We start from the raw sequence: 26882 nt of genomic DNA, 5'->3' as shown, positions 1-26882 counted from the left end.
AAAAAAAAAAAAAAAAAAAAGAAGATATAAGCTATGTGCAGAAGGGTGCATGTCTTAGTTAATTTTCTCACTGCTGAGACAAAATACCCAATACCCACAAGTTAAGAGAGGAAAGCTCGCAATTTATAGAGGTTTCAGTGCGTAGTCAGCTGTCCACAAGGCAGCATGGCATGACAGAGAGGCATGGCAGAGAAGAAATGGTTTATGGTGGGCAGAAGGCAGCAAAGCAGCAAATAGCAAGCAATGAAAGCACCAAGCAACAAGTGAGAACACTGTGCCTTTTTCTGCCCCTTATATATTTAATCCAGGCTACCTGCCCTTAGGGCAGGTTGTACTTACATCCAGGGTGGGGTACTCTTAATCCTACCCAGAACTATGTCAAACCAGTGGACTAATTTAGTAATCACACACTGTTGATCCCAGTGTAATACACTTAATCCCAGCATCACATACTCTAGATCCAGCCACCTCTGGAAAACCCCACCTATAACCACATGAGGCTTTGTAGTAACATCTAGACACAAGCCATAACAATATATCATCTCACAAGGTTACCTTTTAAATGTAGTTCAAAGACCAGCTTCATCAGAATGCTCTGGAGTGGTTCTTTCAAAAGTAGACTGACACCAGAGGTCAGACTTACTGAACCCAAATGTCTTGGGCCTGGAATTTTGCATTTCAAACAATCACTGCATTCATGTAAAAAATTGGAAACAAGTTATTTTTTATCCAAAACCTCAAGAAAAATACTAGAGAGTCACTAGGCCAAGAGATTGTCTCAAGAAGGGGTCTAATAACAAGGAAATGTACTTAATCTGAATTGTTATAATATTTGGGTAGCACAGTCTTAAGAAAATATAACCCAGCTGGGTGTAAGGCACATATCTGTTATCCCAGTACTCTGGTAGTCTGAAACAGGAGAATAGCAAGTTTGACACTGCTTGGGCAATTTAATGACTGATTGATACTCTGGATTAAATTTGTTTTAAAAAGGATAGGAATGCAGTTCTGCATAAACATCCTGGGTTCACTCCCCAGCACCACATCAGAAAAATAAAAAAAGAAAAAATAATATAGAACATAAATCAAACTTTTTATTGAAAATATTATTGGAAGGGTCAGATTTTAATGGTGCCTGATTTGAGCCAGTTTGGACACCTATGGCACACTGTGTGTGTGTAAGGGCAGCGTTTAGCTGGCCGTTTGGAAGAGTAAGACTATTTGAAAAATAGCTGGTAATTAAAAAGCTTATTAGACTGTGGATAGTCTACAGTTTCATCTTAATTTTATTTCATTTTGATCAGTACTTGTACTTGGGAATATTTTGTTCCCATTTCCATAATTCTTTTCTCTTATAGTCTCTATATTTCAATTTCAAAACTAGACACTGCATAGTCATTCCCTATTTCTACTTATGAAGCTGTACAAAAAAACAGAGCTATATGTGAGAAAAATCAAGTTGAAAATTGAGTTAGATTTTGGAATCTTTATAAATAATGAGACTAACATTAAACTTGACATTGAAGACAGAAAGAAGTCTTCTAATAGATGTAGATTGGAAGGAATTAATAAGCAAAATGAATGCCAGATACACCTCCAACTCTTATGACTGATTCAATTATTAAGTAAATGAAAGTATGTATAAAGACAACTACCAATTGGGTGGTTAACATAGTTTATTGGAAGTTTAAAAACAGGAATGATCATTAATTATTTAATATTGTTGACTTTCTGTGGTTTATTTATTTATTTTGGTACTGGAGATCGAACTTGGGACCTTGCACTTGCAAGGCAGGTTGTGAAACTACTGAGCTAAATCCCTGTCCCTGACTTTCTGTGCTTTAAAAAAAGTGCTAGTCTTTTAAATTGTAAAGTGTGGTATTACAGAAATCATTAGATATTATAGAATCACCTCTAGAATATTCTAGTATCAAGGAACTGATATCTTTCTTATTCTAAGCTTTGTTAGTGTAGAGAAATTGCTAGACACAAACTTAGTGTATGTTTATTATTCTACCTCAGTGAGTCTTCTTTTAAAAACAGGTTTGGTTGTTTCCTGAAAGACAGTGTTACAGGAACTCTACCAAGAGTGCATCGGACAAATGCAATTTCTGGACATTCTTTAAAGCAATGTGGCCATCTAATAAGTGGTAAGATGAGAATTTCTTAGCTAATTTTTTTTCTCATTGAGTTTTTTGCTACTTTTTAGGTATACAGTACAATTACATTCATAATTGGGATCTTGTACCTTTACATGACAGGTCTTGGTTCTCATTTTTTCCCCATATCCCTGCCCTCCCTTCACCCCCTCCAACCTTCCCTATTTACAAAAACTTTGTTTCCATTTTTTTTTGTTTTCTCATATTTGAGATAATGATAGATCTATCTTAGAACAGTTATTGCTCAAAGTCTGTACTGCAACAGACTTTTGAAGGAAAGCACTAAGAAAGATAACAGAATCAGGGGTTCAAGAGGGAACCATATTCATTTGGACAATGTTCTTGTCTTTATCAGTTAATACACACTTGCTTAATGAGCTTCCATTATTTATGAGATTTGTAGTATTTGCAGAAAGTACCTATCCAAACAACAGTCTTCTCAGATAACACACTTAAAAGAAAACTGAGGAAATATTTCTTTCTCAAGTTGACTTGAGAGTCATTTTTGATTCTCAACCAGCAGTGATTTTGCTCTTCTCTTCTTAAGATTTAGCAATGTCTGGAGATATTGCTACTATAATTGTCACAAGTAGGGGAATTCCTACCACATATAGTGTAGCCAGAAATGCTGCTAAACATTCTACAGGATACAGGCAAGTTCCCCACAGCAAAGAAATTCATTCTCCAAGACATCAATAATGCTAAGTATAAGAATTTGAAAAACATTTTAGTATATCATTCTGTCCAAACCAAAGGACAGAATTTTGTGAATCTTGCTATGCAGATATTTCTTAGAAGACATGTGAAGTCTAAGGTGCTACAGACCTTTAATTCTGACAGCTAGTGCTGCTAATTATTGGGAAAAATTTCCAAAGTATCCTCTTAAATTTGACTGAGGCTGATCAGAAAATGAAATGCAACTAAAACTTTTCTTCAACTTATGGATTGGAATGTTAAAATAATCATTCTAGGACTGTATATTATTACATCATTACTTTATGTTTACTGTTGATATTTACTTTTATTTTTAATATGTCTCCGAGAACTTGGTATTCAGTGTTTTTTATTTAAAGAGAGGCGGAGGAAGAGTTCTGAGCAGTAGCTAGTGTCACAAACAAAGATATCTGAAAGAGAAGATGGACCCTTTTTCATTTTCTTATACTGTTGCTTTCCTTCACCTAAAAATAATGTAAATTGGCTCAAATTACAATCAGATTCACCAACTAGATTCCATTTTGTAGTTCATCTGTGACCTTAGTTTAGTCTTGAATTCCCTATCTGATAGGAAGGCTTCTGAACTCCTGTTACCAGGGATCAAATGAAGGACCTTGTGCTTGCAAGGCAGGCAGCGGCACCACTGAGCTAAATCCCCGGCCCTTGAACTCCTGTTTTTTTTTTTGTTTTGTTTTTTTTTTAACTAATGTGCCTGAGTAATCTATACAAATAAATTGATTCCCAAGGCCTCCAATTCAAGGACATATCATAAATCCTTCACTGAGTTTTAAGTTCAGTTTTACATTTGCAGGCAGAAAATGTGCTCCTTGGTAGTATTTAAATATGACCTGACTAAACACCAAACACTCTCAGTTCCTTGACCCCTAAAATCTCCAATACCAGAAAAGAAATACATCTGTTATCACAGTTCAATCACATTTGGGCATCTAGTGCCCCTGTCCTGATATGCAGGGTTCCAAAAGCTGACTGACTGTCCAGTAGCAGCAAGGGGCCTTTTAGAATCAATATGTTGGTGCCAATAATAGCAAAGTCTAGTTTTTAACTGTATTTTATGTCAATTTGGCTATGAATATCTAGACATCTGAAAGTGAGTGTCTCTATCATTTTCTGTTTCCTTTTTTCCTCCTGTGAAGGCTAACACCCCTCCACCAAGTGCAGCTGCAATTTCTGCCACTTTGAAGTCTGCAAGTAGATCAGTCAGACCCCACCACCACCACCACTCCTCTAGTGAGTGCCCCTGCCACAGGCAGAGCTGCCAGCTTGTATTTTGCAGCCTTCCCCGAGAGTTTGGTTTCCTCTTCAACATTCATAGTGGCAGTGTGACATGGTCTGCAATGCTGTCAGTCTTCCCCTACTGAGAATTCATGAGGAGAGAGAAATCAGTGACAGTTAGTTAAGTTCAATTAAATCCACTGCTAAGGTTTCCTATGATTCTGCAGCATTTTGATCTCAAGGAATGTCAGGCAATGCATATATCTGAGTCAAACTCTGAGAATCGGTGTCAGAGTCAGGAGTGTGAATGGCTCTACCAATAGTCATGAATCTGGCCAAAGAAGGCTGTAGTAAAGTTTCTTCATTATTAAATTGTTTCTTAAGTTCTTCAACAGGTGCCAAATGGAGTTGGAGAAATTCAACTGTTCCTGCTGATGCTTCTTCTTTAACAGGATCTATCATTCTGTTCAGGCATATCGGTCATCGTTTTGGACTTTCAAACAAAGCTTCTCTATTTCTCAAATATTGGAGTGGAGTTGCTGAACTGTACGTCCCCCATTGATATGCTCTTCATGCAACTTGTCCCAGATTCTGCGCCATTGATACATCTCAATATTTTTCTGGTGCCTTGGACCCTCATCAAGTCTGTTGGGATTGCTATCTTAGTGAATTTCTGGATAGCTGGTTCGGGACAGTGTCATTTCACTTTTTCTTTGTCTTCAAACATCCTAAAAAGTTTGTGTCACTTCCCCTTCCATTTGCTTTTTAGGTTTAAAGTATTTTAAATTTTTAGGTTTAAGTATTTAAAAATGTGTAACTTTTTTCTCTCCCGTTAACACCACCCCCTCAACACACACACACACACACACACACACACACGCACACACACACGCACGCACACTTTAAGTCTGTAATTTGAATTGTAATCAGTTAGCAAAAGTTACAATGCCTTAGTTATAAACATGGAAGGCGGATTTATCCAGTCTAATAGATGTAGCTAACCTGAGGTGAAATACACTTCCTATTTTATAAGATCAAAAGTATATATTAATACAATTTGATATAAATTACTCAAGGGTTATTTCCAACGACTGCATATTACAGAAAACTTTAAAGAAAAAGAATATTGTATTTTTCTCTGTACTGCTTAGTCATTAATTTATTCTAAAACTTAGTCTTACTCACTCAGCTTGATTTTAAAGTTCCTTCCTAACTCTTCCCAAATATCTTAAATTAAAATTCAAAAATGCTCCCAGTAAACCTCTAAGCTCCATATTAACTTTAATAAAAAATTTGGAGGTAGGTTTAAAACTTTCAGGTAATGATAAAGAAAATATTTTGTTTGTAAGTATCTCATCTCAACTGTCAGCCTATTTTCTCATCTGCGGCAGACTTGAAAAGAGATTTTAGTTTTTATAGATTCCTGTGTCCATGAACCACTGAGGGGAACACAATTTCCTGCCATCTCACCATTTTTTTTTCCTGAAAGTTGGGATATTTTCTATCTTTCTTGTGCTTAAAATTAGTTTTACAACTTCATACTTCGTAGGAGTAGAAAGCTGTATAAATAGATTATGGCTTATATTGCTGAGTATAGTGCTTCCTTAGCTAAGATTCTAATATATTTGGGTTTTAAAAAGCAAGAGCCTAATTTAATTCTTTACCTGTTGAATGAACTATCTACATTTTTGCATGTAAGAAAATTTTTGTTTAAAAGGGTGCTTAAATAGAAAAATATAATTTAACAAAAATTTAAAGTAAGAAAGAATTATTTCACCACTCACATACAAGAATGCTCCATATTTGGTAAATATTTGACATGGACAATCAGTGTTAAAGCTTGTAAGTGATACTCATAATAGACCTAAGTAGTTGAAAGTAAAGAAACCAGAGATAAGAAGCTCCTTCATATAGTGAAAGAGGTCAAAAGCACATCAGTTTGGTTAATAAAACAACTCTTGGCACGCATTATCAGGATTGTTGTTTTCATTGCCGTATTTTCTACTGTCCATTGATCTTCCCAGCATGCATGAAATGATGCTTGTAATGCTGCATGCACCTTGCAGCTTAGGAAGCAAAATAATATTATTTAATGCTAATATTCTGGAGGTGCTTATTGTATCATGTTTATTTTGACCAGCATTTAATAATTAGGGACACAATGAAATCTGAAATTCTTTAGTTAATAGCCAAAAATGGGACATTTTCTTTCCAGATTACCCTACTGTCCAAATGGTAGTTGACATCCTACCTCTAAAAAGGAAAGTGACTGAATTTGCTCTGTGTATTTCATTTATTCAGCTTGCCACAGAGATATTTATGAAGGAATTGATATGAGAGGAGCCAATTTTAATGTATCTAAGGTCAAAAGTGTTGAAGAATGTCAAACACTGTGCACCAATAATATTCATTGCCAGTTTTTCACTTTTGCCACACAAACATTTCACAATGCAGAGTACCGGTGAGTAAATTTCATAGGGTTTTTTTTTTCCTTGTGGTGGTGCTTTCAGGATTTAATTGCATTCTTCATAACTTTACTTTTTCCTTTCAACTGAAAACCAAGCAGGGATTTTGTCCTAACCACTTTCCTTATTTACTTATGTGATGTTAATATCATTTTTACTGAAGAGAATAAGTACCATTTGGTCCACAGGTAAAATGTGTTTGTGGAGTGAGGGTTTAGAGTTATAGAATAATGTGTTGTGCTCCATTCTCAACCTAAACTGCCATCTAAAATGGTAAAGATGTCCATTCCACTGACCACTCAAGTCCCTAACCCATAATCCAATCAAAGTTATTGTTCTAATTGCCTTGCTGTGTTCCACATCCCGCAGACCATTTGTAATTGCAGGTATTACCTGGTCTGCTCCATGCATCTCGAACAATTTGAAGCAAAGTAACCTTTTCTTCACATTCAGGAACTGCTGCCTATTAAAACACAGTCCAAGTGGAACACCTACTGGTATAAAGACACTGAATAACGTGGTATCTGGATTCTCACTGAAGCCCTGTGCACTTTCAGAATTTGGTAATTGGAGCACTACTATTTCACTACAAAATGTCTTTGTAGATGTGACCAAGTTAAGGACTTCGAAATGGGAGGTTATTCTGCGTGATGTAGATGTGCCCAGTGTAGTCCCAAGATTCTTGTAAGTGAAAGGGGAGGCAAAAGGGTTAGTCAGGGATAGAGATTTGAAGCTGTCACACTGCTGGCTTTAAAGATGAAGCAAAGCCCATAGGCAAAGCATGCAGGTGACCTCTGGAAACTGAAAAAAGCAAGCAAACAGATTCTCCTTACAGATTCCCAAAGAAAAAAACCCCTGCCAGTATCACAGGTGTAATCCAATAAGACCCATCAGACTTCCTGTCTCTAGAACTGGAAAATAATAAACTTGCACTGTTGTAAGCATTCATGTTTGTGAAATGCCCCTAATACACAGTAATCGGAAACCAGTGCAGTGATAATGTACAGAAACCTGGAAGACCATTGTTTGATGGTGTTCATATTTAGTGAAATGACTCTACCACGATGAACCAAAAAGCCCAGTTTTGGAGGTCCTTACTGTGCCATCACCACTAACATTCTATATTGATAATGATTTTGGTAAAACAAACAAGCTAGCTCTAAAGAAAGCGATCCTTGGAATAAGGAGTGCCTGTCCTTTCCCACCTGCACAGGTCGTACCATGACTGCAATATCCCAGACCACTTCAAAAGATGGGAATCGGGATGGTAAAATGCCTAAAAGTAATGGAAAATTTAAAAATGATTAAAGGAAAAACAACTTGAAAAAGAGTCAAGATGAGGCCTCATTTTTTGATGGCCTTTTGTTTGTCTGTAAATGTCATCACTGTAAAAGGGATTACATTAGTCTACGTGATTCTATAGGGAATACTTAAATAGATATTAATGTGCAGAAAATAGGAAAAATATACTAACACCTGCAGTAGTCCCGAAAAGAAATGGGTCTTGTCCTGTGGTAGTGAGTTCTTTATCATTATAAATGTCTAAGGAAAGTTGTACGATAACTTGTGAAGAGTGTCCCTGTGAGGATGCTTCTGTGGGTTAGCATGGATGATCCTGCATATGTCCTCTTCTAGCTTCTAAAGTTTATGTCCATTTAAAATTTTATTTTTTAGTTGAGGTCTGATTTTCACTGCCAGTATGAAAGTATAACGAGAGGTGTTCTTTTGTAGTGCGGCTGTGTCCATTGAGTTTATGATTGTGTTTTTCCCATTATTGCTATCATTATTTTTTAAATGTCCACAATTTTAATATAATTTATCAAGTAGACTGAGTAAATAGTATAAGCCCAAATAAAAATAAACTTGAGAAATAAAATTATGGAAAGAGACTAAAAGAGTCATTCAATTTTTTCCTGTTCTAATTTCAAAGGGCAAATGGCATTTCTGTCAACTGGAATTTTTGTAACCTGTTTTTGTTTAAACATCTTTAATAATGTTCAAGAATAGACAAAGTATAACCAGTTTATGGCCAAGATAATATAAAGCAAATGTGGACACACAGAGTCACCTGAACCCTGCACTGCTGGAGAATGGAACTAGCAGCATGGGTTGGCCTAACGTTATTTCTCACCAAAGTTAGAACCCTTTTGCCTTCTGCTGAAGGGCAAACAAATTTGGGGATATTTTAATAGATAATTTTTCACTTAGGATTTGTAGTGCTACAAATAACAGCACCTCCCTTTTTGCGATGACAATGAACAAATAACTTTAGCATTATGTCACTGACTGAGGAATGTCTTTCCTCTGAGTCCACAGGTTGTCGCATGGACCTTTTCCAGCATCTTGCCTTTGCAGACATGAATGTGGCCAGAGTAATCACCCCAGATGCTTTTGTGTGTCGAACTATCTGCACCTATCATCCCAGCTGCCTCTTCTTTACATTCTATACAAATGCATGGACCACAGAATCCCAAAGGCAAGTGTGAAAGAGTGGCATGTGCTGCTCCTCTCTCATCATTTTTAGTAGTTTGAGTTTGAGAATGTTTTATTTCCCTCAAAACACAGGAACCTGCAACTTAAACGGGTGCCTTTCTTCCAGGTGCGTATTTGATAAGAGATGAGTAGACTTTTCTATGTACCTTTTCTTAAGTAAAACAAACATTCCACTGAGTCAATGAAAAAATAGCCATGGGAGAGAAAGATCTAATATGTTTCCTACTGGTATTAATATTTTGTATTAGCCTGGGGTCAAAGCTACTCCCTGGCATCCTTTAAACTTGTTGACTCTAATTTCTGTCTATTTTAGAAATCAAGATTCTGGTCCTACCGCTTTATCCACGCTAACCCACCCTTTTCTTTATAAATGTAGGAGAATGGAGTAAAATATACAATAACACCAACAGCATAAATCCCAAGGATTTGTTCTATGACATTTTTTGTTTTTTATTTTACCATTTAGAAGGTTGAACTTTGTTGTTACCCTCTTTTCGCGTTATCTGTGCCTGTTACTTTTCAACAGTGGGAACTATGCCTTGATTTATAGGTAAACTCTATGATTTATTAAAGTCCTAGGAACTGACTTCCAACGTATTTCTCAGAGGAATAAAATTTGCAATTATATTTTTGACGTAAACTGATTTTATACTTATCTAGTGCCTTTAATACAGTTTTCCTTCTCTCTATTTTAAAACTAGAAATGCTTGCTTCCTAAAGACTTCTAAAAGTGGGACACCAAGTTCCTTTACTCCTCAGGAAAACACAATATCTGGACATAGCCTTTCAACCTGCAAAACAACTTTGCCTGGTAATGTGATTTTGTAATGATACTATTAACATGTAACAAATCCAATCATTTTCTAACAAGTAATAGTGAAAAAAATAATCTTCAAAGCATCATAAAGGTGTGTTGTTGTATTTGTTGCTTTCTTGTGTTCTATCTTTTTATGTTTTTCCTTGGCACAGAACCCTGCCTCTCCAAAATTTATTCTGGAGTTGCCTTTGGAGGGGAAGAATTGAATGTCACCTTTGTGAAAGGAGCAAGTGTTTGCCAAGAGAGTTGTACGAAGACAATCCGCTGCCAGTTTTTCACTTACTCCTTACTCCCAGAAGACTGTAAAGGAGAGAAGTAAGGGAGCACATCCTTGATGAGATATTTCATACTTTGCCCTTCTGTAAAGGCATAATGTTTGTACTGTTCATTTTGCCCAGGTGTAAGTGTTCTTTAAGATTGTCTTTGGACGGTTCTCCAACCAGGATTACCTATGGGACACAACGGAGTTCTGGTTACTCTCTGAGATTGTGTAAAACTGGGGAGAGCTCTGGTGAGTAAAGTGCACTGTGTTAAAGTGTGACATTTTGGAAGCCTGTTTAGTCTTATGTGACTGAATTGTGCATGTCATTTTCCTTGGTGGAAGGGGACTCTGATTCACTTCTAATTCTGACCATGAGCATCAACTCTGCTTTTTAGTCTGCACAACAAAAACAAATGCACGCATTGTGGGAGGAACGAACTCTTCATGGGGAGAGTGGCCCTGGCAGGTCAGCCTGCAGGTGAAGGTGACAAGTTCAAGCCACCTATGCGGAGGGTCCCTCATTGCACCCCAGTGGGTCCTGACTGCCGCGCACTGCTTTGATGGGTAGGTTATGATGAGTCTTATCGTGCCTGGGCCTTTGGAAGAATCTATAATCAGTTTCTTCATCACCCGGTGACCTTACTAATAGAGAATTATTCTATTTTTTGAAACAAATATTTTATTTAAATTTATATTTAACTAATACATGAAAACATAAAAGTTGTACACATTTATGGGGTACTATTGGGTTTTCATACCTACACACTGTTCATTGTTTAAATTAGAACAACTGTTTCTATCCTTTTGAATATTTTTTCTGAAAGCATTCAGAATCCTTTCTTCTACCTTTTGGAAATATATAGGATATTATCATCAGCTATAGTGACTTGATTGTACAATAGCAGGCAAGAAAGTCTTACTCCTGCCTAACCTTAACTAAGTCCCCATTGGTCACCCTTTCTCCCTCTCCCCCTCCCCTTTACTCTCCCCTGTGCTGTCTGATAACCATTGTTCTGTTCTCAACTTGTATAAGATAAACCTTCTTACATTCCATATAGTGGTGAGATCATGTGGTATTCTTTCTGTGGCTGCTTTATTTTACTTAGCATGATCTCTGGTTTCATCCATCTTGTTGCAGATGACAGGATTTCATGCCTTGTGATGGTTGTGTACCACCTCATTTCTCTCCATTCCGCACATAAGGGACTCCTCTTGAGTTGTCTCTGTTTCTTGGCTGTTGTGAATTGTGCTGCAGTTAACATGGGAGTGCAGATGTCTATTCAAATACTGACTTCATTTCCTTTGAATAAATATCCAGTAATGTCATTCATGGGTCATATGATGGTTCCATTTTTTTTATGTTTTGAGGAATCGCCATACTGTTTTCCATAATGTCTATACTAACCTGCATGACAGTGTATAAAAGCTCCTCTTTCTCCACATCTTTTCCTGCAGTCATTAGCTTTTGTCTTTTTGATAGGAGACTTTGTTATAGGAATGAGGTGATATTCTATGGGTTTGATTTGCATTTCCCTGATGATTAATGATGTTGATGACATCTTACACTTTATCTTATTTGAAAAGCTGAGAAGTGATCAAAGACATTTTAAAACAGCGATGATATGCAAATATTTAACAACTGAGAGCATCCTGGCCACTCTGACACATTAGGGCAGAGCGTGGCCGGTTTTAGGACTGACACTTTCCTTCCGCAGGGCATCACTCTTGTCTAAGAAGAAGCTTACAAAACGCCCCAGTCAGGAACCTCTCCTCTGGCCACTTCCTAAATGTATTCTTCTAAGCCTTTTAATTCAGGTCAATATAAGTTTTACTTTTTGCTCTTTGATTTCCAAATGTATCACTAAAAGATCTACTACTGTACTACTAAAATATACTACTAAAAACATCTAACAGCTTATCGCTCTGCGTACTTCAATGTATATAATATGATACAATGTTTTTATTTTATTGGTCAAATAACACAATATGGCAGATTTTTAAAGTTTAAAACAGAGACTTTGTAGTTAGAACAGAGTGTGAGTTATAGCTCTGCTACTCGTTAGAGGTGTAGCTATGGGCAATTTATGAATTTCTCTAAATTTTGCTCTATAGAAAATATGAATTTGTTATGTTTTGGGGAAGATTACATAGCACCTTAAATGTTTAGCACTGTACCTGGAACATAAGATGCATTCAATAAGTGATGTAAAAGTGCCCAAGGCATGTGCATGATAAGCAAAAGGGATACTAAAAGACATTTTATCTCTCTCAAAAAATAAACACAAATAAAATGTTTTGATTGTAGTAACATTCACTCCTGAGATTGCTGTGTGTGAAGATGGAGAAGCCTGGTGCCAAAATACAGCAGTCAGAGGCCCAGCTGGGTAGAGCAAGTCTTCTCCTCATGCCGGTTAGCAGTGGGAGCACCTCTGTTACTGTCATGATGAGGCAAGAGGTTGGCCCAGAAGAAAAAGCCCTGAGATGGGAACTAGTGGCTCCTCTCCTTGCGATCACTTGTCATCAATGATTTTCATTCTTGAAAGCTCAGTGCTGTGAGTTTATGAGAGACAACAGACATGGAAATATTGTGATTCAGTTAAAGAAAGCCACTTTGCCCCTGATAATTCCATTATTTCTTCCCGCATTTTGTGCATTTCTTGCACCACTTACGTGATAATCATAAGCATTTCTTTATCTCTGCACAAAAGATCATATTTTTTAATTTATTTTGTATGTAGTCACCTTTCGGTTGATTTATATGTTCATATGTCCTAAAATATAGATAAATTATAAACAAAGAAATTCCCCTCATTTGGTCTATTAGAGAGTCCTGTTTTCGATGAGTCTGACTAGTTCACAGCTATGAATTTAGTGGCAGCAGTTGCTTTCAGGTTTGGTGAACACAGATTGATTTCCCCACAACTTCTCATAGCAGCAGCAGTGTTCTTGTATTTTCACTTGCCCTAAACACGGGGTCATTACATCAATGCACATTTTTCAGTGTTTCAAAGCAAATCTTCAGGGACGGAGCACTACTGCTGTTGTCAATGACAAACTTCTGGGAGGAAAAACTAGGTCATGCATACTGTGATAATTGTCTTCCCTGTTTTCTCTTCTTCTTTCTCTTCCTCTTCCTCCTCCTTCTTCTTCCTCTTCTTCGCATCCTCCTCCTCCTCCTTCTTTCTTTTGAAAGAGAAATTAAAGGAAAGATTAACACTTATCAAAGATGCATCATTCCCGTTTCAAAGTGTGTTTTTTTCCCCCTCTAGAATTCCCTTCCCAGATGTTTGGCGCATTTATGGAGGCATTTTAAATCTGTCGGAGATTACAAAAGAAACTTCTTTCTCACAAATAAAAGAACTTATTATTCATGAGAAATATAAACTCTCAGAAACTGGTCACGACATTGCCTTAATAAAACTACAGGCGCCCTTGAATTATACTGGTATGCAGCATATTTAAGGGGAAATTGAATGGCTGATTTGTATTGGTTTAAATTTTCAGTTTGAATGATCTGCAGATTGTCATTATCTACTGCTTTGGTGCAATTAGGGAAAGGTGAGGGTTGCCAGGACAGTGAAGATATGCAGGACTTGACCTAAAACATTTTCTATTTGAAGGCCAGAAATGCCCATTGGTTCTTTCAGGGAGGAATACAATTGCACATGCACAATTGAAATCGTAGACAAAGGAAATGTGTTTGCCATCTTGAAACACTGGATTTCCTTTGGCAAGAGCAGCATAAGTGCCATGCCTTGGGCTTGGAAATCTTGAAACTGAAATAAGTGGGACCAGAAGTTAATTTCCAGGAATAACGGGTAGAGAAAAGACTGATGCAGAAAGAAGCTTCTAAGCCTGGAGCATCAAGGCTGTCTTGTAGGTGCAGTGTCCACAGAAGCCCTGAACACAATTATCTGCTAGGGGTCATTAACAATTATGGGACCTTGAGCAATTGGCTTTATCTCCTTGCACCACTAATTTTCTCATTTGTAAAATGAGAATGATGATTTCCTTGTGAAAGTAGTGAGTTAGGACATTTCTTTTTAACAGTGTAAACACTTCTGCTATGCCTATTAAATATGCCACAAAAATGCCAAAAAGACCTAAGAACTTCTAAATGTTTTAGACAGTAGATTTGGGTTCTAAGTTTTCACTTCTTACAGGAAATTTTAATGCCAAAACTGTCATCTAAAAACAACTGATAGGCAAGAGATCTTTTTAAATCATTTATCTTGAACTTCAGCAGAAAGCAGAATAGTTATTCTTGGCTCTGTACTATATAAAGAGTATGGGAAAACATAAGGATGTATTTTTAAAGCCAATATTTATGAAAGTTTAACCAAAATCTAACTTCAGAATTACCTTTCAGAATTCCAAAAACCAATATGCCTACCCTCCAAAGATGATGGAAATATAATTTATACCAACTGCTGGGTAACTGGATGGGGTTACAATAAGGAAAAAGGTACAGCGTGACATTTTAATTGTTCTTCCTGAAGCCAGTCTTTTGTGTTAAAATAATGGAGTAGATCAGTTCAATCAGCTTCTGTTTAAATTATGCCCAAACTCATAATCTTTTCAATCTAGTATTTTAAAATGTTTGTTCAGCGATTCTATTTATTTTCGCTTGGCCCTGAATAAATTCGTAAGGTAACTTTTGTAGCATCTTATTTCATAATAATAATGATCATTTGCTTGATGTCTTATAAAGGATGGGGTCCCTATCAGGCCACAAGCCCACTGAAACCCATATATTTTTTATTATCTACACTTAGAATTGAAGAACATGTTAAATTTCAGTTGGAATTTAGTGAAAGTAGAGAGGTATTTTCTTTTCTAATTTATGGACCATGTGATTCCTGGGTAAGAATTACAGCTTATAGTTACTCATATTATTTCAATTTCCCTTAAAATTTTCCATTCTTCTTTTCCAAGATCAAGCTCCTGATAAACACCATAGGGAATAATATTTGCACTGTTCTTTATAAAAAAATAATTGCTGACCAAGCTTTCTCCATTTTTCCTGAATGAGCTGTGTATTTAACAAATTAAAAAATTTCACATTTTTGACTAATACCTTTGAGCAGGAAAAACGTGAAAATAACCTTAATTTATCAAACATAAGTCCCAGCATATGTCCAAGAGGAACATAGGTAGAAATTATTTGTAAATAAATTTTTCTTCATGAAAAAATGTCTGCTCAAAGAACAGAATGCTCCTTTCTTATCAAATGTTTGGGATTTATTTTCAGTAATGTTTTATTTGTATACTATAATTTTGAATATATAAAACAAAACAGTGAAACCAGGCTTTCATGTTATAAACAATAAACGTACAAAGGAATTTCTGGGGTCTATTTTTTTTTTAATGAGAGGAAGGCAGAGAATATGGAAGCAAAGTTTCTGGTCAGCCTGAGTTATGAAATTTTAATTGCGCATGAGATAGAATGAAAGCTCTCTAATCGTAGCTACTGAGGGAGATAGAGCTTGAGGCATGAAAATCCCAAGTTCAACGTTAGCCTGAGCAACTTAGCATGCCCCTGTCTCAAAATCAAATTTTAAAAGAGCTGGAGATGGGGGAAGGTTGCCTGAAACTAAGTGGTCGAGCTCTTTCTCGCCTGGCATGCAGGAGGCCCTGGATTTCATCCCTAGCACTGCAGAAAAGAGAGAGTGGGGAGAGGAGACCTGAGGAGGGAAGAGGAGGGGAGGAGAGAGGAAGGAGAGAAGGAGACATTTCCTCTTCTTCTTTGGTTCACTGACTATCTTTTTAGCACTTGCTGCCTGTTTTAATTAAAAAATATGACTCTAATGCAAAGCACCATCCTGATTTGTTTGAAGACTTTAGACTGATTTCCATATTTATTTTATTTCTTCCCTCTAAAGTTACATATTGGTTACTTCATAGGTGAAATCCAAAATATTCTACAAAAGACACGTATTCCCTTGGTAACAAATGAAGAATGCCAGAAAAGATATAAAGATTATGTAATAACCAAACAGATGATCTGTGCTGGCTACAAAGAAGGGGGTAAAGATGCCTGTAAGGTAATGCATTAGTTTATGCTAAAATGCACAGTAGTCCATTTGAGGTCATTCGTTTCAGAACATAGTTTCCAATCACATATTTAATTGTAGTATTTTAAAAATTCAGAGACAGATAAATATACAAAACATACATTATAGAGGACTTATGAGGTACAAACCAAAATCTGTACATGTGCTATACTTAGGAAGTATAATGGAATATACAAATATTTTGATAAAACATAAACACATTCAACATTTGAATTTTGGGATACATATGTCAAATTTGTTAGATTTTCCTCAAAATAAAGAGGGAGGAAACTGAAAAAGCAGCCACTCATTCATTTTTACCACACATCAGCAACCAGTAAGGTATCTGAAGAAACTTAAGAAGCTATGGTGTGTGTGTGTGCGTGTGTGCTGTGTAAAGTGTGACTACAAAATTTTAAAAGCAATAATGTATTTGAGTCATCTCTAGTATAACTTTATCATTCCATTTTTCTTCTCACTGTGGCTCAGGGAGACTCTGGCGGCCCCTTGGTTTGTAAGCACAATGGAATGTGGCGTTTGGTGGGCATCACTAGTTGGGGCGAAGGCTGTGCCCGCAAAGAACAACCTGGTGTCTATACGAAAGTTGCTGAATACGTGGACTGGATTTTAGAAAAGACACAGAAAGATGATAGAAGTGCTTTGATGGTGTCACCAGCGTGAAGAGGCTGTATAGCGAAGAAAAACCTAGACCATAGCGCTAGTTTACAGTCTGGGTTCACGTCAAACAGTGAGCCTTGGACTCCCCATCCATTAAATGTGGAGAATGGATCTACCTCCAGTCCTTGCCATAAGGATAAAGAAAGGTACACAGCTGCTAGGGACGATGACTTGCCAAGCATGCTGTTAGCATTGAGTAACCAGGAGCGGGTAATGAGAAAAGGCTGAAGAGCTTTGGGATTGTGTGTTGTAAAATAAAATGGAAAAAAAAATGCGTGATTAGAAGTATTTCCCTGTGGTTGTGAAACAAAAGTGAAAACAAGTGACGCCGGATTCTGGCACAGTGCTCCCTAGAACCCAGCTGCCTGCTATGCTCGGGGTAAGAAGCTAGGAAGCCTGGGTTTTTGTTCTGCCCAGTGAAAGAAAGAAATCTAATATTCTCCTTTACAATAGAAAGATGGATTACCTGAACCTGGGAGAATAGGACACCTCTTCATGAAAGCCACTTACATTTGTTTCCGAGCATTGCATCAAGGGTCCAGGCTGGGTGTGTAGAGGAGACCTGTTGGGCTGCACTTTTCTGGTCACAACTCCTGCAATAGTCTCATTGCTGAGCTTTCATGGAGGGCAAGGAATCTGATTCACAAAGAACATCAACCCGAGCAGCTCAGTGGGTACTGAGTTGTACAATGGTGATCCAAAAGCATTGTTAGGGTTAAAGCATTGCATAAAATCTGGCCTTATAAACTCAGGGTAGTAAGTAGTAGTTATTAGCCTTGGAATGGAAGATCTGAGTTATACACAACACATGTGCCAAACTTGCCAATGATTACCACAGTTGACCACAGGTAGTTTGATTCAGTTCAGTTAAGCTGATTAATATGTACATAAGAGCTGCCAATTAGAAGATATTGTGTAAGTAGAAAAATAAAAAGAAATTTCTAAAAAATTAAATTTTCCTTCTATACACAAAGATACAGAGTGGTAGAAAGGAATAAAAATGGAGGAGGCTAAAGGAAAACCAGGAGGTCCTGGTTACCCAAAGCCTATGCCACTGGAAACTAAAGAAGTAAGAATTGTCCCCGAAGCAATGCTTTTTTAAGACTTAGCTAGATTGCATGAACTATTTTTCTAGAAGCACATAATTACAATGTTTATTTTTGTGTTCAATAAAGATATTGGTCTTGCTATGTGTGGAAGTTGTTTTATATTAAAAAGAAAAAAAGTTTTGCAATGAAAACCTCTTACCTTGGGATTTTGATATTGATAATTCGAGCAGGTATTTAAACAGAACTTTGGAGGGCTCACAGGGTAATCCTCTGCCTTTAGTTCAGAAAATGTCCTCAATTAGGCAAAACAGGAGAGGTTGTTTTGTTTTTGGTACCAGGGATTGAATTCAGGACTTAGTGCTTATGAAGCATGCAGTGGCAGCAGTGAGCTAAATCCCTGACCCCCAAACAGGAGAGTTTTGAGATGTGGCACTTTCCTGCGGCATCAGTTACCATTTTAAATTGCTGATTGGAGCCAAGTACTACTTTATTTTGTTGTTGTTGTTGTTTGTTTGTTTGTTTTACCATCTTGCAAATATGACAGAGGAGCCCTTCACACAGCCTAAGAACTATGTAAGTGGCTAGGAAAACAAAAGGTTGAAATGATCTCACCTTCACAGGTCCATGGCAGAACCAGCCCAGGATGAGTGACTCTGGTCCTAGTCCTGGAAATGAGACAGTTAAAGACCACAAGGGGAATTCAGGGCAAGTCCACTTCTGGGCCTTAACTCAGGGCCTGTTACCCATTAAAGATGTGACATATAATTCTTCCTTGTTCTCTCACTCACCCAGTCCTATCAAACTCAAAAAACAGGTGCATGTCTATAGCCAGGATGCCTTTGTCATAACATCTCCAAGTGTACACTAGATGAGAAAATAAAATTTTAGGAATCATCTTAGAGGGACAGAGGACAAACCAATTCCATGGCCCATAACCTATTAATAAGAGTCTTAACAGCTTCTTTTATATAAAAATAGCAGTAAATTTTTCACTTGAGCTTACAAATGCCCAATGGGTAACTAAAAAGCAAAATAAAGGTTGACATCTCTGTTTTCATTTTCTGTCTGCATCCTTATTACCTTAAAACTTTGAGCCAGATCCTTACTTGACACTGCTTGTAGACATGTCAATTCCTTAAAAAGTATCTGCTTAAAACTGGTAATACAAGATTTATTAGCTCTAAATTTTCCAAGACAATAGCATCCTCTTTGAAGACTGAAGATTTTCAGAGACATTCAACCACTGCCTTTTCCAATGTCCTTCTCAAGACCCTCCAGAATGGTCATCTAAAAGTCATCGCTCTAAACCTGAAATCAGCAGGGCCTCTGCAGATCTGAAACTACCCTTACTCCCAAAGCAGAAGAAAATCATCTCAGGAGACCTGATTGCCTCTCAAACTGTAACAACTTCTGCAGAGCTCAAAAATCAAAATTGAAGGCAGGGATTTAGCTCAGTGGTGCCACTGCCTGCCTCACAAGTGCAGTTCAATCCCCGGTACAAAAGAAAAATCATGATCAAGACAATATCAGACCTTAGCACACCTGAACAATTTAATGAAAGCTGACTCCTTTCCTTTGTTAACAAATCAGTCTGATTTTCTTGATTCGCCCTGAACCCTCTTCAACTCTTCTCCAAAAAAATAAGGTCAATTCCTATTTTCTCTGCATTTTTTTGCAGTAGAAATTTTTGTCTTTAAATTAATGTTGCAGCCAGGTTTCAGTTCCAATATTACTGAAGCAAGGACCCACATTAGCCAGTAACAGGAACTAGCACAGCACTTGCTCGACAACATTTGTACACAGCATCCCATAGGGAGTTAATCAGAGCTTCCAATATCTGTCTTTAATTTATATACAAACCTTTTCTTTGTATTATTGTTTATATCTATCTGTTCCATTAAAGTACAAGCAATTTCAAAGGAGATCTTCTCTCATTCATACTGCATATAACTTGGCGTTCATTAAATATCTCATGAATAAGTATATTTTTCTTATAAACAAAGCAATGGAGGTTTGAGGAGATAAAAAGATTAGCTCAAGGTCACTGGCAAGGACAGAGCCCAAACTAAGCTTGGTATTCATATCCCTGATCCCTGATATGGTCCATCTCATATTGTCTCATACTATGAGAAGGATTAAAATGACAAAAGCATTTACAACTGTCATTTGCTCATTTCATTATCTATCATCCAAAACAGGGTTGATTTTTGCTCCTCCTCCCTAGGATATGTAGTAATGTCTCCAGGTGTTTTGGTTGTCTTAGGGAAGCAGTGCCATCAGATATCGTTGGTAGTGGCCAGGGATACTACTAAACATCGTACAGAGCACAGAAGAGCCCCTAAGTACCAATAAAGCTAGACTTGAGAATACCCTGATCGAAGTTCAATATTAGACTTGATTATAAAAAGAGGATATTTCGTGTACAGCAGCAAGGCAGGCTGTGTCCTTTTTCAAAATGAATTCTGACGAAAAAGAAAAGGAATTCTAAGAGCAAATCATCTCCACTAGGCCTCTGTCCCAGGCACAGGAGTTTAGCGCACAGTATGCCCAGCACATTTCACATTTGCAATCCTAATTTCTGACTTACATGTGGTTCTTTTTTGACTAAATTTTAATTTCTTCCTGCAATTTCAATAATTCCCAAATTTGACTGGGCTTAAAAACACTTGTTTCATTGCCAAAATCTTTACCTTTGAGATAAATTAAATCAATGTAAGAACTTTAAATTGCAATGAATTAGTTAAAATTTTTAGATGACTGTTGTCGGTTTGAAAGATTTATTTGAAGGATTTCTATGCAGCTAAGAGTCCTATTGTATTTTGAGTGAATAGACAAAATATCTCAGAATCTTTATGTAATTTCAAAGGCCTTACAAGATCTTTGCTAATTACCTAAATCAAATCTAGAAAATTCTATCTGGTTTTTCAGTGAAGCATTTCTTTGAAGTCTTTCTGTTTCTCTCAATAGACTTGGAGCATTATCATTATCTTCTTTGCATTGAAGCTATGGTAGAGAGGTGGGATTTCACGGAGTAAACAATACAGAAGAGTAAGAATCTTATATAATCTTACATATCAGCTTTCCCTGAAAATCCTTCTTGGCATGAACTTGTCATTCTGTATTTAAGCCTCATACAAGGACAGGTATCAAACACATGCACTTTTGTGTGGCTGGAATGTGTTTAATTTTAAATGGGAAACTCAAGACAGTAACTAAGGGCTTCTCATGCCAAGATGAGTTAGCGATGCATCGGCAATGGATCAAATAAAAACATCTGAGTAGCTGACTTCCCATAGAACAGGAGAACAGTGCAGCAGTACTGCATGTCAAGCCTCCATCTAAATTCAAACCCTCACACCTTCACCTTGCTGCCCTGTGGAAAAAAGGGCTGGCTTCCCACTTCTTTTGAAAAAAACTCCCATCAGTTTATATGAGATTAAGTTTCAGATTTACCTTTGCGAACTGTGCCCTAAGATCTCTCTTGCCCCTGTATTTTTCTTTCAGTACAAGACTTTGATAGGGCTCTCCAGTGTTCCTCATCTCAAATCAGTTTTCTTCTTAGTCTTTGGGCACCAGGAAATAGATATCCTACAGCTTCAGAACCACTCAGAACATCCATGACAATGTTGCTGTAATATACAGGAAATGGGATGGTCTCTCCATGTCCCCAAATTTTGAAATACTCAAAGTCAACTGGTAACATTTTTCTAGGTGCAGAAGATCACACTCACATTAGCACATTGTCCCTGAACAAAGTACAATGTTTCCTTTGGTGCACACAATTTCATCAAGATTAGTTAGGGTGGGCACATTTGTATTTTCCGCTCTGGTCTTCAGAATATTTTTCAAAAATTTTCCATGTGTAAATTCTAGTTCTTAGTTCTATGGAAAATTGGGAGGCCTCTCTGAATCATAAAATTATCTTTCTTTAAAATTTGTCTAAACCACACATATTAAAACCTTTTATTTTGTTTGGTTGGGTTGTCAGACAACGACATGCAAATCCTTAGGATGGTTTAGTGCCTAATATTATAAACACACCCAGAGAGATAAAGGAACATGGCCAACGTCCATACATAGTTGGTTTACAATGTCATTAAGTGGTTTGTGCTCATGAAATATAAGTAAAAAATCTATCCAGTAGTTCTAGATAGCAGAGAGCCTGGGTTATCTGGTTCTCAGATATAGCTGTGTGAAACTTGGAAAGATATTTCACCAATACACCTGTCTACAAATTACACAAGCACTACTCTTACAAAGTTATCAGGGTACAGGCTTACTTCTCTTTCAGAGAATTGAGCTGTTATTTCATTATTATCTGACTTGCAGCAGCTAGATTTGTCTGCAATCTAAAAAATTATGAGAAGGGCTTAGGATGTAGCTCAGCAGTAGAGCACTTGCCTGGCCTACACAAGGTCTTGGTTCCATCCCAGAACTGCCAAAACCAGAAATGAAATAAACAAAATAAAAATGAAAAGTCATACAACAAGCCTTCTAGGTTTCCAAAAAAAATTTAGAATGTAATTTTCACAAATGGGGTAATAAATGCATATCTTCTTAGAACTAACCATACCTGCATAGGCTTCTGAAAAGGAAACATCATATAAAGGAAAACTGAATCTATAAGAACAACAGGCTGATAAATTGTTTTACCTAGTTGCTAACTCCCAGCAGCTGGTCTCCTCTTCTTACTATATCGCAAATCAATACGTTTGGTAGACTTACCATGTTTGTTTGTTTCTTCCTTTGTAGATTCTGGCATTGAAGTTAGGCTAGAATTAATGGTTAACTCTTGTTGTTTCAAAGTGTGTTTGAATGCAACTTTGTATAGCAGGCACACAAAATGTGAGTTTGCTCAAATGCTCAAATGCGCAAAGGCAAATTCAAATTCTCTAGCTGTTTCTGTGTTTGTCACTTGTATAAATAAACAATTAAGAGAAAACAAACAAATATATGAAAAAAGCTAAAAATGCTACTTCTAAGGCAAATATGAAAAGATTTTAAAATTTTCTCAGATACGCAGTACAAAGAGACAATGTTCCATAATATTGGAAATCTATAAAAATAGGGACTGGGATTTAGCTCAGTGTTCCGTAGCCTGCCTCGCAAGCACAAGGACACAAGTTTGATCCCTGGTACAAAAAAAAAAAAAAAAATCAATAAAAGTAAATATTAAAGCTAAGTGAACATTACCTATACAAAGTTCTTTAGAACAGAATGAAAACCATTTCGAAAGAAGACAAACTTGCTCATTGAGATTGCAGCAAATAAACAAAATATTTTCAGGTATGTTTTCAAAATTTACTTCACATTTCTCTCAAGAAGTTAGGTCGTGAAATGCTTTTTTTCTATGAGGACCCCTTAAAAGTATTTTTGTAGTATAGAACCATTGATATTTGAAGTTTGTCATATTTACTAAAGATCTTTAGATAATACCTATGTTTGAAAGAAGCAGACTGAAAGCAGTCATAGTTTGTACTTAATTATAAGTATTTTGTAAATTGAAAAGAAATATTCAGCAACAATTCTGTATAATCAGGACTGTTTCTCGCTGATGAATCAGTTATTCTGTTCTGGTTTGGTTTAGTTTTTTTGTATTACAGTCTACTCAGTGTTCAGTGAGGATAAATACATTTACAAGTGACCAAGACAATCTATTAATATATTTACAAGAGTTTTTAAAAATAAAAAAATAAGTACAAAATGATTTATAGCTCTTTGATGGATATAGACAGAAACTACAGATATGGAAGGAAAGTAGATGAATTAGAAGATAAAATAAGATGGAAAATTGGGGTGGAAGAGAGGCCAGATGATGGTGACAGAGGATCTGATGGATAGGGATCTGGAGGAGGAGATAGTGAAGGAGAAAAGGCAAGGGACAGAGCTTGGCCCGGTCACTTCCGGCTTCTGCGGAAGAGAGCAGGGCTGACTGCAACACAGGACACCAACTGGAGGAGCACCCAAGGTGTCGAAGGTAATATTCAGCACTCCAAAGTAACCCTGTGGGCACCATCAAATCACCTACTCCCTTTCCTCCCTATTTGTTGTAAATTCTGATATCTGTAATCCAATCGCAAGTTTACATTTTATGTTCTAAAATCATGTACAATTTTCTCGTTGTAGGATGTCCCTACTATGTCTAACAGTGTATTTCATTTTGTTTGCCTCGGTTTCTGGTGGTAAGTAAAACCACAAGTATGCATAAGAAGTAGCTTAGCTTTGTGATCTGTGAAGTGGAAAATAACAGAACAGAAGTCTGTACAGGGAACTCACACTCTTACCCCCACGCACACAGAAGAATCCCATGCCATCTATGCCAGAGAACAACTAAAGTTTTTACTTATTTCCCACTTAAGCCTCTAAGTGTTTGAAAATCAAGGAAGAATTGACATTTATTACATTTACTTCTTTATACTGTAGCTAGCATTTTAAGCATAATAAACTTTTCACTAGCATATGTGAAAATATCAAATCTGGGTAGGTACTTAAAATATAATAAATCCCATATTAACTATGAATTGATATCCTCTACAATTTCATTTCCTTTGTGACACAATTGTTATCCAAGTTAACATAGTCTTTCATTGCAATTATTCTGAAATTATTATTTTTTTGGTAAAAAATGTCAATTGAAGTATTTTGAAACCTGGCCTTAGTAACTGCCTTTATACATATGTAAGTTCTTTACATATGTACATGAAGCATCACTAAAAATTGACCACACACAAGACTCTAAAAGAAGTCTTAACAAATTATAAAAGGTGAAGATTATCAGACCATGTTATTCAGTTACAGTGTAGTTCAAGTAAATATTTTTTAAAAAGATAATAGAAAAATTCCAAATGTTTGAAAAGTTAAGTGTATCTTTTTTCATAAACATAGGTCAAAGAAGAGATCATAACGGAAATTGGAAACTATAATAAACTTAACTTTAAAATATGCAATAACAAAACTTTGGGATGTAGCTCAATCAAGGCTAAGATCAAATATAGATTTTATGGGTATACATTAGAATAGAGAAAAGATAAAAATCGATAGGAGTACAACTCAAGAAAGTAAAATCACCCTAACAAATGAAGTGCAGAGAAATTGGAAAGCAGAAAAAAAGAAAATAGCAGAAATCAACTGAATGAAAAACAACATAGACCAGAGATGAACATGGTCTTGCGCTCTGATCTAATTTATAGTGTGACATCACAATCTGACAAAGACATTCTAAGAAAGGAAAAAGGCTCATGTGTTTTTTCTATTATGAACATACATGCACACAGCACAAATTAAATATTAATAAACTTAATCCAGCAGCATGTTGAAGAAAAATGAAAAGATGATTACATTATAACTGTGGAACAAAGTTAGAGTAGTTTGGGATGAAGTGAATTTAATATTCAAAATCGAATAGATGCACCACCAAAAGGAAGATGTATACCAAAAGGAAGTGATGGCAGAGACTCAAACAGATCTTTGTATTCCTGGGTTCATTGTTGAGGTATACACAATAGCCAAATGGTGGGCACATAGGGGCTGCTGGGGACACATCAAAGTGTAGAACAGCACAAGTGTTCATCAACAGATTAATAAACAATATGGGGATCCTCCTGCTTCAGCCTCCTGAGTGCTGGGATTACAGGTGTGTACCACCATGCTCTGCTTAAACTTTGCATTTAAAATTTATGTATTTATTTGTTTGTTTATTTATGGTACCAATGATCAAACTGAGGACCTTGTGCTTGCTAGCCAGGTGCGGTGCAGCTGAGCTAAATCCCCGGCCCTAAAATATTTTTACATGTTTATAGTGAGGCAGGAAATAGTGGACTCCAGGCAGACCGCTGAACACAAAGGTAGGAGCCAAAAGTGGCTTTTAATGCCGGCAGCTGAGTGAGTGAGTCCTGCCAGCCTTGAGAACCCTGAATAGAAGTTTGTGCTAACTTATATACCTCTTTTCACATCTACGAAGCTTGATTCTATTCGAGTTTTCCTGAAATGATACCACGTAGAATCTTCACAAAACACAGCAGTGAAGCAAGGAGAGCCAGATTTCCAGGACTTTCTGAGTCTGTTATGCTACTTTGGTGACAGATTACAGAAGTTATCACGGCTACTGAAGTGCATTCTACAAAGAGCACAGTTACCTCGTTAGCCCATAGTTGCCTAACAGCACAGTCAATCCATGGTTGCCCAATTCCCTGTGGAGGAGTGGGCTCCTCTCAAAATCGTACCTGATAATTACATTTCTCATGGGGAGCTGGTGTGTGTGCATAGAACATCTTAATATTTTTAAACTCTCTTTCCTCTCCCTTACCTCCTCTTTCTCTCCACCTCTTGGTCCCTTTCCTTTTTGCAAAAGATCTACCTCCCTCTTTCTTATTATCTATCCTTTATCTTTTTCCATTAAGTTTACTGGTACATTTAAAGTGAACAGTACAGTTCCATTCATCACTGGGATCTTGTCCCTTTACACCGTGTAAGCATCTTAATATTTTTAAAATCTCTTTCCTCTCCCTTACCTCCCCTTTCTCTCCACCTCTTGGTCCCTTTCCCTTTTGCAAAAGATCTACCTCCCTATTTCTTACTATCTATCCTTTATCTTTTCCATTAAGTTTACTGGTACATTGAAAGTGAACAGTACAGTTCCATTCATCACTGGGATCTTGTCCCTTTACACCGTGTATCATGGTTCCTGTTTCTTCCCCATGCCCCTGCCCTCCCTTCACCCTTTCCTGTCCCCTATTTTCAAAGAATTAGGTCTTTTATTTTATTCTTTATTTATATTTTGGGTTTCTCACGTGAGATAAACCATGTGCTATTTAAGCTTGTATACCTAATTTATTTCACTGAACATTATGATCTCAAAGTACATCCATTATCCCACAAATGTTCAAATTCATACTTTTTATAGCAGTATAGTATCTTGCTTTCTTTATTCATTCATCTGTTGAGAGACCATGTTCATCTC

The 26882-nt window shown here is 36.8% G+C and overlaps 2 protein-coding genes, 1 long non-coding RNA gene and 1 pseudogene across 11 annotated transcripts in view; 2 read left to right on the top strand and 2 right to left on the bottom strand.

Annotated features, from left to right (window-relative positions):
* Klkb1 (kallikrein B1) overlaps nt 1-17005 on the top strand; it is a 23222-nt gene extending 6217 nt beyond the window's left edge. For 2 of the 3 annotated variants that reach the window (XM_010619782.3, XM_010619781.2), the window contains exons 4-15: nt 2044-2150; nt 6408-6567; nt 7025-7134; nt 8888-9047; nt 9766-9875; nt 10034-10196; nt 10280-10392; nt 10539-10707; nt 13413-13588; nt 14513-14608; nt 16048-16187; nt 16686-17005. In XM_010619782.3, the coding sequence (XP_010618084.1) occupies nt 2044-2150; nt 6408-6567; nt 7025-7134; nt 8888-9047; nt 9766-9875; nt 10034-10196; nt 10280-10392; nt 10539-10707; nt 13413-13588; nt 14513-14608; nt 16048-16187; nt 16686-16877 (1696 nt within the window). In that variant the 3' untranslated portion in view covers nt 16878-17005. Of the gene's footprint in view, nt 1-2043; nt 2151-4558; nt 4653-6407; nt 6568-7024; nt 7135-8887; nt 9048-9765; nt 9876-10033; nt 10197-10279; nt 10393-10538; nt 10708-13412; nt 13589-14512; nt 14609-16047; nt 16188-16685 lie in introns of those variants that run through there. The other variant, XM_033765406.1, reaches the window with a different exon arrangement.
* LOC104859245 lies at nt 3933-4833 on the bottom strand (annotated as a pseudogene).
* LOC117286748 lies at nt 13292-22749 on the bottom strand. The gene is made up of 4 exons (XR_004517868.1): nt 22577-22749; nt 18536-18588; nt 17385-17510; nt 13292-13326 (listed from the first exon to the last, which is right to left on the bottom strand). It is a non-coding gene; the product is annotated as an uncharacterized LOC117286748 (long non-coding RNA).
* Nucleotides 22750-23121: 372 nt separating this feature from the next.
* F11 (coagulation factor XI) overlaps nt 23122-26882 on the top strand; it is a 26980-nt gene continuing 23219 nt past the window's right edge. For 3 of the 7 annotated variants that reach the window (XM_010619788.2, XM_010619783.2, XM_033765405.1), the window contains exons 1-2: nt 23122-23209; nt 24050-24105. In XM_010619788.2, the coding sequence (XP_010618090.1) occupies nt 24051-24105 (55 nt within the window). In that variant the 5' untranslated portion in view covers nt 23122-23209; nt 24050. Of the gene's footprint in view, nt 23210-23373; nt 23901-24049; nt 24106-26882 lie in introns of those variants that run through there. The other 4 variants (XM_010619789.1, XM_010619784.1, XM_010619785.2 and 1 more) reach the window with 3 other exon arrangements.

Source organism: Fukomys damarensis, unplaced genomic scaffold (genome assembly GCF_012274545.1).
Source record: "Fukomys damarensis isolate Sample0158 unplaced genomic scaffold, DMR_v1.0_HiC HiC_scaffold_18, whole genome shotgun sequence".
Classification (NCBI taxonomy): domain Eukaryota; kingdom Metazoa; phylum Chordata; class Mammalia; order Rodentia; family Bathyergidae; genus Fukomys; species Fukomys damarensis.
The sequence above is the reverse complement of the archived record's forward strand: the minus strand, read 5'-3'. Positions and strand labels throughout refer to the sequence as shown.